At 35.7% G+C, this 18,928-nt stretch overlaps 1 protein-coding gene across 1 annotated transcript; it reads right to left on the bottom strand.

Annotated features, from left to right (window-relative positions):
- Nucleotides 1-3,124: 3,124 nt before the first annotated feature.
- On the bottom strand, nucleotides 3,125-17,101 carry LOC144660222 (fibroblast growth factor 2-like). Its single transcript, XM_078520824.1, has 4 exons — nucleotides 16,926-17,101; nucleotides 12,049-12,388; nucleotides 7,951-8,054; nucleotides 3,125-3,644 (listed from the first exon to the last, which is right to left on the bottom strand). The coding sequence occupies exons 2-4, from the start codon at nucleotides 12,344-12,346 to the stop codon at nucleotides 3,456-3,458; spliced, it is 591 nt and encodes a 196-aa protein (XP_078376950.1). The 5' UTR covers nucleotides 12,347-12,388; nucleotides 16,926-17,101; the 3' UTR covers nucleotides 3,125-3,455.
- Between the last annotated feature and the right edge of the window lie 1,827 nt (nucleotides 17,102-18,928).

Here is an 18,928-nt window from a genome sequence, read left to right as displayed (position 1 = left end):
AAGCTTTGCTTTTGAGATGGATTTCGTAACTCTCAAATCCTCTTCCGAATATGTATTTCAAATAGGACATCTCAAAATCTAAACAATGCAGTGCTACTCTTTATCTCGAAGTTGACGATTAATACAAGGGCTACGTTCTTAGTAGTTCTAGTAGTTTCTTCGGAGTTCGTTGGATGCTATCTTTTCCGCCGGAATAGATAACAACTCAGCCTGCTGATAAATCTGTGCACTCGACATCACTTGCGTGAACGATATGTGCCTGCTCGGTTTATCATGGTGAAAGATAAATGATGGACAGATAAATATATTGTTCCTAATCGCTGAATGAGATTGTAGAATGTATGGTAAAACAGTCTAGAAAAGACGAACAACAAGATAAACGAACAAACTCAATTTCACACAGAATGTTTCCAAACGTTTTTGCACGGCCTGACAGAAAAGCTTCTAAACTCGCTCGCACGAGCAAGTATTATTCCTATTACATGCTTGGCCAAACATTGACAAACTTTATTTATCTGTCAAAAAAAGCCATTGCATGCACATCGGGGAAAATTTTCGTTTGTCAAAGACTTCTCAATAAGGAGGCTTCCATCTTAAGGGAAAAAAAAAAACTCGTCATTTTTTTGCTGTACAAGTCAAACTAAATACTTTGTAAAAGAACACTTTCTTGCTTGGTTAAGAACCTGCAGTTTGGAGTTTTTGCAGTTCGAAGCCGATTCAATAGCATGGTAGACCCACCCTGATAAAGTCGACCACATAGTCTAAGCTAGTATCATTAAAGATTACCATTACAAATGCGTGATATATTTGAAAATTACGTGAAATTTCGCACAATTTTCAAATACCAAACAAATTATCCACTTCACTAGAAAATGTTGTTAACTCCAAGAGGTAGCCAAATTAACAAATTACTCTTCAGTGTGGACACTGAATTTTTTCATACTTCGGAAGAAAACAAAGGAAACGTTGAAAATCCATTAGGTGTAAGAGAGGCCCTCGGGTGGCTGATGTGAATAAATCGTTTAGTTTAGCATTCTTTGGAGTTAATAAGAACTTAAAATTAGTTACTTGAAGAGACATGGAATTTAAGCAGTTTGTAATTACTATCACGAGACGGACTGAAGTACTCACGGTGTTAATCACTACTGCGACAAAAATGCAATCAATTAACCAATCAAAACTTGAAGCGAAAAGTATGCAACCAGCGGCACGCAAACGCGGGAAAAGTAGGCGCTAGTCACGATTGGCTTTGGTTTTCGTCTGATTGCCGAAACAGACAACATTATCGACTTTAATTTAATTACAAGAAAACATGGCACAAGTTTTTTAACCTATTGCGTAACAGTTTTGTTGAAACTGCTAATAAAATGATTGGTCTTTCGGCTACTCAACCGAAGGCGAGTGCCCACAGAAACACTGAGTAAAACGGATATTAATTCTCCACTTGAAAATACTGTTACCGACCATGGGGTAGTCACGTAGACTAGTCACAGAACAAAGGTTCTTCAATGTTCTTAACCACTTAGAAAAGGGCACTCGAAATTTTTTTAAAATAAAGCTGTTGTTGTTTCAATTGAGACAGTGTAAATAGTGTACTTTCATATATCTGACGGCCTTCGGGGTGGCCATCATTTCACTGTAATAAGTTTCTGAAACAATGTTTCCCCAGATTCACTGTCACACCCACGAAAAATTACACAAAGCGTCAAGAATGATATACCGTCGTTTTCTCTGAAATACCACTAGTTAGAAAACAGTATATTAGACAATAAGAGGAATTGAGTTTTAAACTTCGTACAAAAGTCCGTAAATTCTATGATAAACCTATTGTGAATGCAATGGGCAGTAAAAAAAGTAATGCTTTTTTGCGGTTTTTGTTTCTAAGCACATCATTTTCTCAAGCACTCTTTTCACCTAATGATAGCTGAATCATTGTAACTAAAGTGTAGAGAGCAGGATTCCAAGCATTTTTGGTAATTTACAAACAACTAAAGCCAAGTGAAAATATAACCAAAACAATCGCGACTTTCAATAACCTCACACATGATTTCAGTTTTCTACTTTTATTTTGCTCATCAGTACCACTATGAACACAACAATGCTTTTGCAATGACATGTTAACTATTTTCTAATATATACAGCCTCTCTTCTTTTCTACAATAACAACCCATGTTATTATTAAGGTCTTACTTTATCCTTCCAGTGCAACTCTGAGCAATGTAGCCATGCAACACCTATGTATAACAATCCCCCGAATAATTTCAACAAAATTTGCCAAACTGGCCATTTCAATTTTTTTGACTTGAAGATACTTTGTTAGTAAACAGACATAACTCAAATTATATTTCCTTGTAAATGTGGACATAAATAATAAATACTCTCACTAATTTCTTTCATTTTCCAATTCACTAGTTTTCAGTAATTTTCTTGTATGTTTTCAAACAACCCGTTTTGTAGTCCGAAATTTGAAAAGATCCTATTTCTTTATTTCTTTTCTCTACACACAACATCAAATTCAATTAAATAAAGTTTTCTCTGATAAATACCTTCCTATGAAAAAGTAAAATATTTAGAGTTTGTAGTGTTGAGGTTTTTTATAGTCAGCTGAAGGTAATCAACAATTTCATTGCAAGTCCTTCCGAAATAACTTTAACTTGAGTTCATTTTCCAGGTTAATTATAAAACAACTGTCCTGGAGAAACTTTATTTAACGACCAAGGAAAAACAAATTCCACCAATTAATTCACGATTCCAAAATATACTAATATAGGGCATAATATTGAGCGAATCTATGAATTTGGCCGCAAAGAATTTGAGATCATTTAAAACTGAAAACCCGAAGCTTGCGTGGACAGCTGATCGCCTTAAGCTGAACGTAAAAGCCTCTAACTTCTGCTCAAGATTTCCATAGGGATTCACACAGATAACGAGAAAAAGCAACTGATTACTAAAGGGCACTGTTCAGTTACTGTGCTTTCGTTAAAAACTATAATAGGCAATTGAAGAAGTGAACTGAAATATACTTAAACTACTTGATAGAAAAAGTAATCTCAAGAATTCTTGTTTCTGCAACTGAGGGAATTTTGTTTAAAAAAAAAAAAAAAAAAAAAAAACAGGGGGACAAGCAAACGTCTAACAAAATTGAACAAACTCCCCCAAAAGTGAGCCTCGCAATTTTAAACTTTGTTTGTACTGTGATACATTTCCATCCTCGCTATCGTTAGTCATCCTCATTTCCTAATGCGTTCCTGTCATTTGTCGAGTACTGTTTTGCAAGACCAAATGGCTATTACTGCGTTTTTCTGTGATCGTTTCGCAGATTCCCGAAATCGCGTTAAAAACAGAAAACAAACAGTGCCCCTTTAATAAATTATCAAATTCTGCTAATTAAAGGGGAACTGAATAAGACATGCATTTAAATATACAGAAAGCAGCTGACATAAGAGTTGGCATTGTTATATGATTAAGAACTGAGATCCTTTGTGAAGCCGACATGTTTTGTTTCCTTTCCTTGGCAGGCCGTCCTTCTTCAGTGCTATAAACATGTCATGTGGTGTGTCCCTGTAGTATTTATGCGACGAAAACGTGTGGAAACCGTTGGTTCCTGTCACGTGCTTGAAAATTGTGCTGTCTGTCTTGTTTTTCTGCCAAAAAACAAAAACGCAAATCAATGTTAAATCTAAATATAGAAAGCGAGGAGCCCAGAACTAAAAATTTAAAGAATTAATGCTAGCTTTTCTAGGTGATTTTCATTGATCGCTCGTCATAGTTTGCCCCATAGACACCTCCACAGAAAGATTTGAACTAACATAGAACTAAATAAATAATGGCAAGGACTTTGTTGCTTTCGATGGACGTTGTAATCCTTTGGTTGGCACATTAAGTTACATGATCATGAATAAACTAAGAGGTGAGGACTGAACTAGATTTAACTGAGGAAACCAGGGCTGGACACTCATGAGACACAAAGCTAGCCTGGTTAAACCTACACTGATTTCATCCGCTCGTAATGAAACTCCCTGGTGAGTGTTTGTCTTAAAGTCCGGACCAAACGGGAAGGCCAGAGTCGGTGAGAATTGAAGGACGAGTTTAATGTGATTTCTCTTTCAGTCTCAGCTAGCATGAGCCCAACAAGAGATAACTCTTCACGACTCTCAAGAGGGTTAAAATTCGACGAGAAAGCAATCACCGAGTAAGAGTTTCAGGCCAAACACCGGAGCTGCATGGAGTTTGTACTCTTGCTTTTTAATTGTGCGGGCACATGTTTAAAGTTAGAGCAGCATGTGCTACATCTTAAGCGCTTTTTGCACTTGATTTTCGTATAACATTTTGATTTTAGAACACTCGCCATTTTCATTTCAGGAATTCTTGTAACCTTCACGTGCAAACGTCGGGTCACATGTTTTACCCTATGACAGATTGTTTTACACGTGAGAGCGCGCGTGACTTACTTCTTGAAACATGCCTTTTACCAGAATCTTTTTAGCTTATTCTTTGAAATTCTTTAGCTTATTCTTTGAAATTCTTTTGCAAACAAACTTGGAATATGCAAAGCTATCCTTGGAAAAGTTAATCAGTTGTGATGGAGAAATATATATTTTGTGTGTGATCTGTTTTTGACCGTCACAGTTTTAATCTAAAAATTAAACTTGCGCAACAAATATTTACGTCAATTATTGGTTATGCATGACGTCACGGTGTCCCAGACTGCCAGAAATATAAGGATTTGTGTGAAATCTTCATTGCAAATATAGATAATGATTGGCAAATTATAACTAACTGCTACAAAATTTGCAAACCACTTAGTTTAAAGTGTTTTAGAGCCCTTTAAGCCGCATTCAGCGAGTTTAGGCTTCAGTGGTAAACCAAAAAACTTTAAACTCTCTGAAATGTGGCTAAACAGCTCTAGAACAAAAACAATAGGTGGATATTGCTCAGTTTGCTTGCACTGTAACCATATTGGAAGTGTTTGGATATAAATAAACCTCAAATCCCAAAGGAGAGAAATTTCATTGTTTTTTATACACCAATATGGCTGCCTTTTAAGCCATCTATTCTTTGAAGCCGGGTAGGTAAACTTAAATAGTTATAATTGTCATTTTGAAGTAACTATCTAAATTTGTAATTTAGTTCATGCGAATCATGTTATATGGCGTCAGTTGGTCTCACGCAAGTCTGGGTACCTCACCGTGATATCACGTGACTGTAATTAACATACCGTATCTTTTCACTGTTTCTTATACATTTGGCGCCAACGGCTTCAACGTTTCGCACGTAAAATCTGACTACCAAGTTTACATTTCGACGTTCACTGAACCAAAACCTAGAACTTTGCAAACGTGATTCTGATAAATTCTTTTTCCAAACTTGTTAGTTAAAGGAGATTTAAATACCAGAAAATCAGTTATATTTTTATTGGCAGGTATGTAACATGTCTAAGCAAAGCATTTTGCATGTTCAGCTATGCACATATCACCTGATATTTTTTGTGTGCTTTTGATTGGTTTTCTAACATAAGGAAGCGGTATTTTGGGGTAATTAATTAACAAAGACGTGAGATTAATGGTCGGTGTCTTTGAACTGGTGTTTTGATAGTTTTCGCGCTTTGATATTTTATACAGTAACAATTTTAACTTCGGGTAAAGTCCTTGACACAGAGTTAGCACTTGTGCTTATATTGGCAAATTTTACAAGTTAAAAAACATATCAGTCTTCGTTTATCGCTGCGGCTGTCTTATGATAAATATATTGCTTACTATTCTTAGCGCAAGAAACAACAACTATGTATGGTTCACTGAATGAAAACAAGAGTCAATATCACTACTTAACCGGCCGGCAATACCAATATTTATCAGCAGTAAAGAAGTGAGATAATGTATACACGATTAATCTATGTATTCTATAAGAAAAAAGTGTAGAATACTATAGAGTGGAAAATTCTGGAAATAAAAGTACTCTTTATTTGTCTTGCTACATAATTATATAAGCGACACTGTTAATGATATTAAAGTAACTTATTTATATCAAGATGGATTCACGCTTAACACTGGAGAAGCAAACTGGTTTTGCTGTAATTCAAACATTAATTTTCCATACTACCGTAAAAGAGAAAGCTAGGATTAGTGCAAAATGATTATTAATAGTGTTTGTAGCAACGAGTTTTGTAGTTTCAGTCCAAAATCTTTGATACAAATATCAAAACATCTTTCGTGTCTGAGGTTTCATCGTAATACATTCATATTCAATTGCATGGAAGCTTTTGGCGTTTCAGCATTTCAATCGCCCTCTTTGTAGTTGGAATTTTTTGAGCGATCTTTAAGGCAGACAATAGATTACATATCATTGCATCAGTTTCGCAAGAAAGGCTCAAAGACAACACAAAATGGCTTCTGATGAAATTCAGTCCCTGTTGATGTTTGCCTTTCAGACACATTTTGCATACATAGCATTTTTCTACGTGGATTTTCAAGGAATGGAATGCCATTAGAAACGTTAATACAAGTTTAGAACAACCATGTTTACATAGCTATAACTTTGATTCTATGTCATACAATATAACTCTTAAAGTTAGATTTTCTACAAATACAGGCGCTCTTTCTAGAATATAGTGTCAAAGGATTTTCTACTCCATGCCGAAGATCACGACTTAGATTTTAAGGCGATTGGATCAACAATTTCATCCAACATCATGTTGGATAAACCGGTTATAGTCAATCAAACATTGTTTTTCAGACAAAAAGTTGGATGATAGTTTTGAACAAGCAATAGCTGAACGGTCAGACACGTTTGTTTAATGAAAATGTTTCATCTTTTATCCGTGGCTTAACTGCAAACCTCTCAGTGCAATGAAATGAACTATTCAGCCTGAATAAACTAGCTGTTGCAACTAACTTCAAGAACATCGCTAAAAATATTAATCCATAGCTTTATTTCTACTGAGAATACTTCAGAACAACATGGTAAAGTTCACAAAGTCAAAGGCACATTCGACAGCTGGTTTCCTTTGGCCACCATCCATCCTTTCAATGTTTCAACTTCTAGAGACCCCACAAGTATTGCTATGTTTTAGCAGTGATGAAATAAGGATTCTTTTAATATTCACCAAGGTACAAATGCCTATAAAAGCGCATAATTTCGATCGATCGACTACTGTTGCTATGTAACGTAAGCAAGCAAACAGAATTGCATGCATCTTATAATGATTTACTGTCCGAAATTGAAAACCTTACGGCTTGATCAGACAATATTCATTGATTTTGTCTTGCAAGGATTTTGTATCTATTCTCGGCCACGTTACTTCGTTGTGTGGTTGTCAAAGATCAGTTTTATTGCATCATAAGACTGACAGCAGGTATGATTTATCAAAACTCTCCATGTGAATGTTCTAACAAGATTTAAAAATAATTAATGCCGGAGACGATTAAGGACTTCAAGCTTTCTGAATTCTTCTTTCTGAAAAATGTGGGACAGTTTAAAGCAAAAGGTTTTAAATGTGTTTAAAGTTTACTATACTTTTTCCACTGAGTTTCGTATTTTTCTTATGAGATGATTCATGACACGGCGATGTTTATACCACTTTAAAACGTACGTTTACACAGTCAGGCAGTTAAAGTCATGCAGTGAGAGCACATAACCAGAGTAACTTGCTTACGGTTTGCAAACCCATCTCACCAATACCGCATGCCAAAATTAGTCTTCTGAACTTGTTTGGGTAAAAGAGCTACGCCTGTTTCGAGAAATTTCATCGGCAAAAAGTTCCTTGTTTCCGACTATAAATTTAGACAATTTAAGCTTAAAACCTATAGTGACTAGCTCGTTGCAGCACTTGAAATTTTCTTCTCGATGAACGGTCTCTATCAGAGATTATCAAATAGCAAATGGTATCACGGGTTATTAGGTAAAAAGTAGGTATGTAAGCATAAAAATAATTGACTGAGATATTTTGCTTACTGTGGAAAACAGCCTTCCATTGCTATCCATTGCAAGATACCGCTTCACTTCAGGGCCATAGATGTGTACTAATCCTTTCCCGATCGACTCTAACTGTAGGTTAACTGCAATCAAAGCAACAATATGAATTACAAAATTGAATTAACACAATAAAGAATAGATTTAGGGAAAGGCAGTCGTGTATTTTTACACCGCGCGCGAGTTATAAAAAGCCAGAACTTCCGATGACTTGCGCCGAGTGGCGTGCCTACACAGTAACTTACTCGTATAGCTAGAAATTCCTCACAACATTGAAGGACTTATCACGATTTCTTTGCGTTAAAAACCGTTTTAAACACTACAAATCTTGAGGTAGAAGGTAGTTATCTCGTTTCTCGCTTAATCGCCGTAGGATTTTTCACCCATTTTGTATAGAAAGGGATCAGTGCAGAAGTATAGTAATTGTTGGATGTTGACGCGGTTAAACATTTGTTTGGAATTTCATCGGTCGAACTCCTCCCTTAGCTCCTCTCGCTTGATCGCCGTGGATTTTGTCACCCATTTTGTACAGAAAGGGATCAGTGCAGAATATAGTAATTGGTGGATGTTGACGCGGTTAAACATTTGTTTGGAATTTCATAGAGTCGAACCGGTTCACTCCCTTTAGCTTATTGCTCACTTTCCTTCAGGGTACATAACTTGATTTTAGTACGTACAGACATCTTATCATTTTCTACTTGCGAATTAGAAGAGTTGTTAGTTTGTTACGAAGCCGACGGTCTTTGTTTTTTGCTTGCGGTTTGAAAATAAATTCAAAATTCTGCCCAGTCATGATCACAAAAAAAAACTAACTTAAACTGTAACAAGAACCTAATTTCAGTTATCTACTAGTATACCGGCTGCAAATAGCAAGATAGGCTTTTATCCTTGCCTTTGAGTTACATCTCGATTTCTTCCAAATGGAATCTGGTGGAGGCGTGAAGAATTGAATCGCTTCCGGGGTGAATCCGCCGGAGCTTCTCAAGGTTTCGCACCGCTTGTCCGCTAGAGAAAGAGGATTTATCGATGCGAAAACTGACCAAATATATTAGGCAACCGTAAAACGTAGGCCGAGAATTCGCATTAAAAAAAAAACCAGTGTATAAATGCTACTAAAGTAGAAACTCGGTGGGTGATAAAACTCGGTAGAAAATAGGCCTATGACAATATATAACCCTCTAGAGTTCTAGAATGTTCTAATGTACCGTGATAATAATAAAGGCATGCATAAATAGCTTTGAGTATTTGCTGTCTTGCAGGTTAATAACCTAAATTTAGTCCCCGTCGCGTCACCGTTGGGTCAGTCTTCGAGATCAGCTAAAGCGCAATGTTTCGGCACAACAATATTATCCGAGGTCCGGCTTCAGCATTAGATAAAATGCTACCCACAAAGGGTCCGATTAAAATCTTCAGTTCGGTAAGAGTTTTGGGCAATGTACAAAGTTTACATTTGTGACTGTCAAATTCAAAAATATAAGAATAAATTTTTCAATTTGTCTTTTGCTTTGTTAAGGGAAAAATTCGGACGAAGCAGCGACCGATTGAAATTTTCGTTTAGAGCACTTCTACAAATTTTCTGCGATGTGAAGAATTTATATTACTCCTGATTTATTACAGTTAAATTCAATGCCGTTAAAAAATCTAAAATGATATGGGAATGAAGCCTTTAGTTTTTCCAACTTTTGCTTTGTCTTATAAGGGAAATCTCAGGCAAGAGCTTTCTGCCCAATTTGATTTCTACGATGAGATCATTTATAATGAATATCTGAAGCTACATGCAACGGGTGGACATGATCGGCTTTGAGTATGTTACGTAGTTAAGCCATCATTCAAAAAATATCTTTCCGCAAACGCTGCAAGCCTTCCTCGATGCCAGTAACAGGCGATTCACAAAGGGTTTTCGTTTAATTCTCTTACATTTCACTTAAGTGAGTGGGTTAAATATATTTTGGGTCTATTTAACTTTAGAAGTTAACCTGTATGTCTACATCAGAGCCGGTTATCTCAGGGATTCGAACATCGTAAAACCACCATCGAACGTGGAACTAACAGTGTGAACTAATTTAGTGTAAATTTTTAAATTGAAAAGAGTTAAGCCATTTCTGCCTCACCGCTGGAAAGTTTATATAATATAAACAAAACGTCTGGAAAAGTACCAAAGAAACAACAACCCGTCAGAATATTAGGATGAAAAATGTGCTCTTGCTGTCTTAGTTAATAACAGTTCCAGGACTTGCGCGACATTTTTTACTCCTTTGCTTGGCTATACTCAGCTCGGTTCAGTCCACGCTTGGAGATACTGAGTAACACGCCCAATAACAAAATTACTGATTTCTGATTGGCTTAGACAGAGTACATTTTTCTATAATTTGTTCGTTAAAGAGAAATGTTATTCCGAAGATTCCCTAAGAATCGCTCGAGGACCTTTGAAGATTCCAAAGTTGATCCAAAGACTTCCGATGACCTTTAAAGATGACCCGAATCCTTTCAAAAATTTCGAAAGATAACCGAAGATGTAGGAAGATTTCCGAAGATCAACCTATACAAATCTTCAGAGGTGTTACATTTGCACAAATTGTACTATACATGTTATGTTTAACACTGAACCCAAATTTCCTTTTTCAATATGGCCTTACTGTCTTCCTTCTCTTCCTTCATCTTCATCCATCTACGTAATAGTGTTATTCTGTCAATGATAGAGGGATCACCTGTTATAGGTAAGACATTTCTAATCGCTTGCGACAGGACTGCAACTCATACTAACTCATACTTATACTAATGTAAATTTGGTCTAATGATCTGAAGGCTGACCGTCGAGACGTCTGTTCGTTGGTTCCCCTAACTTGATATTTAGCAATCTCGTGTGCCCGTTGATACAACCGGTAACACACCCATTATTCAATTGTACCACAGCAAGACACAATATATGGGGGTTTTTCCCAAGGACGTCTTTTAACTTAAACTTTCCGTGTCCTTTCTTTACTTTAGCAGTTCCTGGAGGCTGTTAGCAAACTATTCTCATGTGATAACCACCTGCAAATTTTTGTCAAATATTTCGTCCCTCCCTGAACCCTCCCTGTAACGGTACATTCCCTCCTGTTCAACCAGTTGAGGAAGTCAGCGATACCGGATATAACAGGATTCAATAAACTTTTCTCTAAACAGGAAACATTAGAACACGCACGCCTGAATTAACTTAAAATGAAAAATACCTTTATCAAGGAAAAAAGCTTCAGTAGCTCATTGTTTTTACATTTTTAAATCTTCCATTCAGTTTGGAGACAAAGATATTTGAAGAAAATGGCCCGTGTAGCGAATATCCACTGTAATTTGTGCAGAAATGATATCGATTGTCTTTATACCATGACACGACAATAATTACTGTCCGCATCGTTTTCAAAGTATATACTTATGTATTCCGTTTTCACTTCCCGTAAGGTAACCGTCAACAAAGCCATTCCAAGGCAAAGCGGAATTTGTTCTTTCTAGAGCAGATATTTCATAACTAAAGCTAGCTGATTGCCTGGTTAACTGATAAGGGATTTATGATTTAAACGTTTTTAATTCGCCAATAATATATAATGATCATTTTTTATCCAATCAAAGATTTTCTTTGTCTCGTCGTATAAAACAATTTAACCTAATCACTTTTATCGTTTTAAATATGAACAGCAAATACTACAGTAGCACAACTAGATATTAGTTGTTTCCTGTTAGTGACAAATTAAGGTGACAAAAGAAACTGCATTGGAAATAATATTGCAAAGTCTGTATCCAATATTTCAGCACAGATCGTCATATATTTTCATCGTCTGTTAGTATTAAGTATGATATATAAAATTGTGACCTGTTAACCTTGAACTTGAAGATTTTTATTTTGTATAATTGGGTTCGGTCATTTCTTGGTTCTAATACCTAAGAGTAATAATTTTGGAATCTCTTGTTGATCGAACAAAAAGATTATATAAATATTCTTCAATGTAAAACTTTAAGTCTTAAGTCAAACTCACTCAAGTCTGAAAATTGCTTCACGATTCAAGTCATGTTTAATCGTGCAGTTATTAATTTATTTTACTGTACCTTCAGCGCTGCTCTGTTCGCGTGTTCCAGAAACATTGCCATCATCTTGAAGACGAAGAAACCAATGATTTTTACCAAACAGCTTCACACTGGTAACCGCGTTCTCGGCCTCGTCTGTAACACCAGACTCCCTCAGAGAGAAAATATTAAGGTTGATTTTTGCCGCGGACCATTGAACGGTCTTCGACTGCAAAAGTGCTGACTTTGTTAGCACCCACTCTCTCGTTTTGGCACATCGCGCCGTGATTTCAACATCAGCCCGTCTATTCAACGGCGACTTGAGTGACTTGGTGTCCATTTAAAAATGTTCTCGATCCAGCAACAGCGCTAGCACGTTTATCTAACAAGAAGGAAAAATTTTATCACTTAAGAGAGTAAATTTGCGTTTGGCCGGAAAGGTACGTGACGCAAAGCGTTGCGACACTTTGTGCATGACGTTAATGAGGACACGGCTGAGTAGCAGGTACTTAAAAATACAATAAAACTGTCGACAAACTCGACTACAGTTCTCATTAATCTGCATTTAAAAACTTGCATATATGAGTGGGTCAAAATGATAATTTCTTTTCAAGGTCGCAAGCTGCAGTTCTCGCTCCGACCTAATCGATGTGAGAATATTGCAAGTATTTTTGTTCAATTTTGAGTTAGAAAAAAGGCATGTATTTTTTCTACTTTTACGTCTGTGAAGATTTGAGGATCTTTGTTTCAACCGATCAATTTTAAATTATATTCAGAGTGTATTAGCTATATTTCCTTTCGAGCGAGTCTGAACACTATATCAATAACTGAATGTGTATATAAAAATTTTAGTCTGGTCCCAGAATAACGAAGTCTTTAATTGTATATCAACATGTAGAAATACTCCGTGAGTTTCGCCATGTTTTACTTAAATAATCTTCTATGGTAAAATCAAACAAATAAAAAGTAAAACTGCTGACAGATAATCTTTTGGTGTTGTCAACGCTCAGTAATTGCAATTTCCAAACGATGACATCTGCCCATGCATCGATAACTATGAAATCCATTTTACTAATGATTAGTGCTTTTTTACGACCTGAAGGAATCAGACGATCTACCTACACAAATCGCATTTAACTGATCCTTCCTTTTAACAGAACGTGACTCGATGCTTTTTGAGAAAATAATTAATTGTAATAAAGGAGTTTAAACTCCCGGTGACGTATAAATAAAATCATATTTGAACACCCTGAAAAATACATCAGTTTTGATGACTTTTATGAAGTCATAGCCTCACTAAGCGCCGGAGAGAGCTTTTAAAATCGATTCCTTTACTTCTAAAATGATATTCGAAACGTTCATTCCTAAAACGAATATTCGCGAATTACAGATTTCTCATGGATTTTTCAAATCGATTTGTAGATACTTTTTGGTCGAATTGTATTACGTTCAACGAGAGCTTGAGTAGAGTTACGCTGATAATAAAATGCAAATTTAAAATAAAACTAAAATTTCACGGAAATATGTGAAAACGAACTTTATACCAACATGACTCATTTGACAAAAAGGCACATAACAATTAACGCCTCGTCAAGAGAACTTTTTCTATGGCTTCTGATACGGTGACTCAATTTTATATAAAGGTGAAAAAAGTTAATCCCGGTGAATTTATAGTTCAATTTCTTTTCAAAAAATATTAACAGTCAATGACAGTTTTGGTGGGTGTATTTTACAAAACGTTTTGTCCAGCTATGAAGAAAAAAAATCAGTTTAGATCAGTTTTGATTGATTTTGAATTACGGAATGATACCTTCCTTGCCTTGCTAGTAGTTGATGTCGAAAAAAAAAAAAAGAGATAAAAAACTGAATCGATAAACGCTCTTCAAGCAAATATAACTTTCAGTAAACTGCTTTAATCACGGTTTTATTGACTTCATAAAGCTCAGTTAAGATTTTCATCAGTTGTAAAAAGTAAATTTTTTATTAAACGTTTGGTGACACACGTAATTTTTAAAATCTTTTCCCAAAAGTGGCTCGTTTTCAGCTTTAGCCAAGCGAACAGCTAGAAAACGTAATTTGTTAAATTACATATAGTTTTTATCAATTAAAAATCTAATATTTTTATGTTGCCATGACAACATTAGTTTTAAAAGTTGGTAAATATGTCGACTTTCAACTTTCAGAATCTGGGTTGCATTAAATACTTATACTGATCAATTATTATTCTAAACATGTTTTCTGACCCAAGGCGTATGGCTGTGCCACAGTTTTCATTCGCACTAGTACATTCATATTATCCAACTCAAATTGTTTTTCACTGGTCGGAATTTATAGCTTTTAGCATTTCTTTTCAAATCTGTTGATGCCTATGTTAAACGGACTGTGTCTCAGATTCTAGCCAAATGTAGGCATGGGAAATGACCATCGAATTCGGCGAAGTACAAAAATAACGTCTTAAAAAAGTGAAGCAACATTTCAATAGCACAGCAAATACAAAATAAGGTACGGATGGCCAAAAGTGACGAAGATTGAAACGGATTACAATATGGGTTATTGAAATATTTTTGGGCTGAGATTTTTTTTTTATTCTCGTTTGCTTGTATCTTAAAATTATAACGCCCAGGAGACAAATTTGGTTGCATGAAGCTATAGTTTGTCATTTAGATCCATAGAAGTAATTCCTTTGCAAACATTGTTTCATTGCGAGTATTTGGCCAAACTTAATGTTATAAATTTATCGAAATTTAACTCAATTGTGACACAGTCCCTTCTAAGAGAGCGAAAGTTGGGGAGTCACTTGATTTTTAACCACCGTGCTGCCATATAGACAAGACTAATACCTTTGTCTGAAAACTGCAATTAAGAGATATCTTAAAATTCCATATACCCTTAGGCTTATCTTCTGCGAAAGCTTATTTTCGGAATGAAATTTCTGATTAAAAAAATATCTGAATTTACATTTGGAAAGGATGCTGCGTCTGAAAAAGTTAGTAGATGCCCCGGGGGGTGGGGGGGTACTCAAGTTTTGTCGGGGGCTCCGCCCCGCTCCCCCCCCCTTTTTTCCATTTTGCTGGTCCCCTCCTTTTTCGCGGGTCCCCTCCCTGGTCGGTTGACTTCATCGTTCTTTCACGCTTCATGAACAATGCCATTTGCTCTGTTCGTTGGCCCTTTCAAACCTATGACATTTCCATCCCTCGTTCCTCTTGGTTCTTCCCTTTTTTCCTGAGCCTGGGTCCCCTTTCGGGCGGGCCTCCCCGTTGGCCATATGGGGTACCCCCCCCCCCCGGGGTAGATGCGTACAAGAATACTACATGGTAAAAAAGAACTCTTCATAACGATATGAAACAAAACACGTTGTTCAGAAGTAAAAAGAAAATCACAAGCCGATCTGCAAAAAAATATTTTGTTGGAAAAATAATCCCCAGCTGAACAAGATTGATTTTTCTCAAGAAATACCTCATAACAAATGTCTCTGAAAGAGATTCAAAGCTTCTAGATTTCAAAATGTTTGGAGGGCATGCCCTCAGAACATTCTTTGGAGATCTTGCGTCGTTTGTGGCAAAGGTTTGGTTACGGCCCTGTACTGTAACGCCATAGAGTAGTTAAGAAAATAGAGTAATTTGTAGTTCGTGTTTAAGACTGCGTAGTATTGTAAGTAATTGTATTGTTGTGTGTTATTAAAAAAAAAAAAAAAAAAAAAAAAAAAAAAGTAACGCCATGAGATCACAAAAAAACAACCTTTCAAGACTCTTGAATCTAGAGGTATCTTTCTTTGAGAGCTTAATCTTAGTATAAGCCCAAAAGCTAATATTTGAAAGGGGCTCATAATGAAAAGGATTTTGCTTCTGATAGGGAGGGTTGATCGTTTTCAGGGCTTTTTTTGCCGGGTATCTTACTGTGTCTCTTCGGCCGAGAATTGTAATTCATCTTTCAAAAGATATATTTCATCTTGCTAGACATCAAACATTTGCGTAAGGCTTGAAGATGCAATGGGGCCAAATTATGTTATTCTGTTCATCTATCTAGACATCAAAGATTTGCGAAAGGCTTGGAGAGACAATGGGGCCATATTATGTTATTCTGTTCATTGTTTGCCGACTTATCGAAAGCTTTTATTGAGCGGTGCGTCTTTGCATTAAAAGCGAATTTAATCTTAGTGTCATATACAACAGCTGTTGGATTTTTATGAATTAGATAAGATAAGATCAATTCAAAGTAGATTCTTCAATTTCTTTCCAGCCAATTGTAGTATTTCATCTACTGCTCACTGATATTTTTAAGATGATTTGTTGATTCAAAGGCCGAATGAAATTCTGAACTAAATTAATTTTTTCGTTAGTTGAATCATAAGAAGACTTAAAGAGAAATTATACCTATTGCAATCTAGAATCGATTTCGCTATGCAATTTCCTTTCTTTATCGGATTTCAAAAAGTGCGCAATTGGCGAACATTGTTAATTTTAAATGTAGTTTGCTATGATCGCATCAAGATCGTACATACGAAAATAAATTTCCAAAACTTCCAAGAATTGCACTTCAGTTCTGTGGTTATTAAACATATTTTTTCTCAAACACATCCATGTTTAATCGCCATTTATATTCCAGAAGCACTTCGAAAAGGACACACATTAAGCTTTTCCTTGGCTAATGGACTATCAAATTAGTTTGCTCCCATTCCTTGTGTAAGCACTGACAATTTTTTTTGCATCTTTGAAGTTCTTTTTGGCGATTTCAGCTTAAAAAGACACTACACAAACCAAAGAACTGTTGCGACTAATACAACAACTGACGACAGCTTACACTGAATGAACACAAAATGACGGAGTAGCTAAATAAGCTAATGCCTTCGACGTTGCATTTTTAATGCAAAAAAGAAAATGAAAAATGGTTTCAAAAAGTTCAGTGCAAATTTGTCTCACCTTAACCTCACAGTTAATATCTGCTCCCGCAGTCAGTACAGGCTTCCCGCATTCAAGGCTGCGAGACAAGCAAGTGATGTACGGACTCTCGGGGCGATACGATTGAAGTATTTTTTTTCTGTGCTGGGGAAAATAACAACTCGGTTCTTATTTCACAGCAAAGCCGCCACCCTCGGAGATGAAGAAATGAACAGATGGTGAAATAAAAACATGTCAAATGTTTAGAGTTATTTTTCAAAGTGTTTTGACTCAAAGTGTTCCTTAATTGAAGTGGAACGCTCAAACAAATCCCTCAGTCACTGGTTGGTCATAATGGCTCAACTCTTTGACAACTCTACTAGTAAATTTTACCTGACATTTGCCCCAAAACAAATTAATTTGTGATGGCTTCTAGTAAAATTAGGAGGGAAATGCCGCTTTGTTTATGAATTGGTTTGATTGCTTTTGCCAAAGGGCCATGTAATGAGAAAATTCCATCATCGGGTAAATATCATTTGGTGCTTCGACTTGAAATGTTCACATTGTATTTTTGTTGCTCCCTGTGAAGCCAAAATGCTTTCAGACGGAAGGCAAGTTAATGTTTTTCAAAACATTGCAGAATTGCACATGAAATGTACTGACTTGCATCCGCTGTAATCAAATTTACTTCCATAAACTTTTAAGGCTTATGCAAAATGCTATGCAAAATAGCGAAAAAAGTATGGAACTCGGCATGTTTTTAAGTAATTGAAATTTAATTAACAACCTGGCTGGAGACCTTAATCACACCAAAAAGAAATCATTCCATGCTTTTCAAGTTAGTTATTATCATTTATAAGTTGTTTTATTTTTTTTAGTTTTTATGTTTGCTGCCACATGGTGTTGCGCATAACAATCATTTTATGATTTTCAGGGGCGCGATAATATAAACCTTTATTATAGTTTTGACGAAAATAACGATAAAAGCGGAAATGAAAAATATAAAAAAGAAATAAAAAAGAACAAACTATTGATAGGATATTTTTGTCTGTTGCTCCTGAAATATCTGCTTGTGCTTTAACAAGCAAAAGCGCGAAAAAATTAAGAAACCAGGGTTTTTATTTTATAAGTATTTTGTTCAAGGAAGTTAGAGCTCATAAACTGCACATAGAGGGACAATTACTAGAAACAAGAATAGAGAGATTAAAGCAACTTGATTAGAATTTCTTTAAATACAAGCATTTATTTTACACGTAATGCAGTTGCATTTGATTTCAGGTTGTAAAGAAACTTTTTTAAAGTTTATTTTGCCCAAAGCTAGCTTTCATGCTCTTACAAGTTTAAAATTCAAATGAAACTTTCAAAACGCTTCTTACGTTGTTATATCGTTTAAGTATTCACTGCGTGCTGCGGTTTTTACCTATTCTACCTTCCGGCAAGGTTGTGCATGCTTTAACACTTTTTATGGACAACTTTCTTAATACAGCTGAATCCAGCCGGTTGCAAGCGCGCAAGCAGTAAGCCAAGACGCGAAGAGCCTCCATATTTCATCTGATTGGTTATGGACAACTTTTTTAATACAGCTGAATCCAGCCGGTTGCAAGCGCGCAAGCAGTAAGCCAAGACGCGAAGAGCCTCCATATTTCATCTGATTGGCTAACAAGTTCGCGTTTAAGGTTCTGATTGGTCCCTGGGTATGTTGAACAAAGCTAATGAACCAATCACGGCCAAATGTGAAATAAAAGCAAACACCATTTCAAAGGCAAAGTGTTTCATCTTGTAAGATTGTTTTGTTTTCTTATTTTTCACTGAGTCAGTTATGAGTTTTTGAAAATTTTAACTAAACGGCACCGGTTAGAACCCATGCAAAGGTTGTTAGCGAATATCACTTGCAGTCTTTTTTATATTTATTTTTTCCCTTTTTTTTTTTTCTTTTTTTTTTTATTTTAAAAAAAAAAAAAAAAATATTATTATTTTTTTAAAAAAAAAAAAAAAAATTAAAAAAAAAAAAAAAAAATAAAAAACAACTTAAACCACAACTTGTG

Source organism: Oculina patagonica, chromosome 7 (genome assembly GCF_052425735.1).
Source record: "Oculina patagonica isolate OP01 chromosome 7, crgOcupat, whole genome shotgun sequence".
Taxonomy (NCBI): domain Eukaryota; kingdom Metazoa; phylum Cnidaria; class Anthozoa; order Scleractinia; family Oculinidae; genus Oculina; species Oculina patagonica.
The sequence above is the reverse complement of the archived record's forward strand: the minus strand, read 5'-3'. Positions and strand labels throughout refer to the sequence as shown.

What these genes read in the sequence shown, in the direction of transcription:
- LOC144660222 (XM_078520824.1), bottom strand. Translation starts at nt 12,346, where the DNA reads ATGGACACCAAGTCACTCAAGTCGCCGTTGAATAGACGGGCTGATGTT. An exon ending in CGAACAGAGCAGCGCTGAAG is followed by an intron (nt 8,055 to 12,048) that starts GTACAGTAAAAT and finishes CTTTGATTGCAG; the next exon opens with TTAACCTACAGTTAGAGTCG. An exon ending in ATGGAAGGCTGTTTTCCACA is followed by an intron (nt 3,645 to 7,950) that starts GTAAGCAAAATA and finishes GTTTTTTGGCAG; the next exon opens with AAAAACAAGACAGACAGCAC.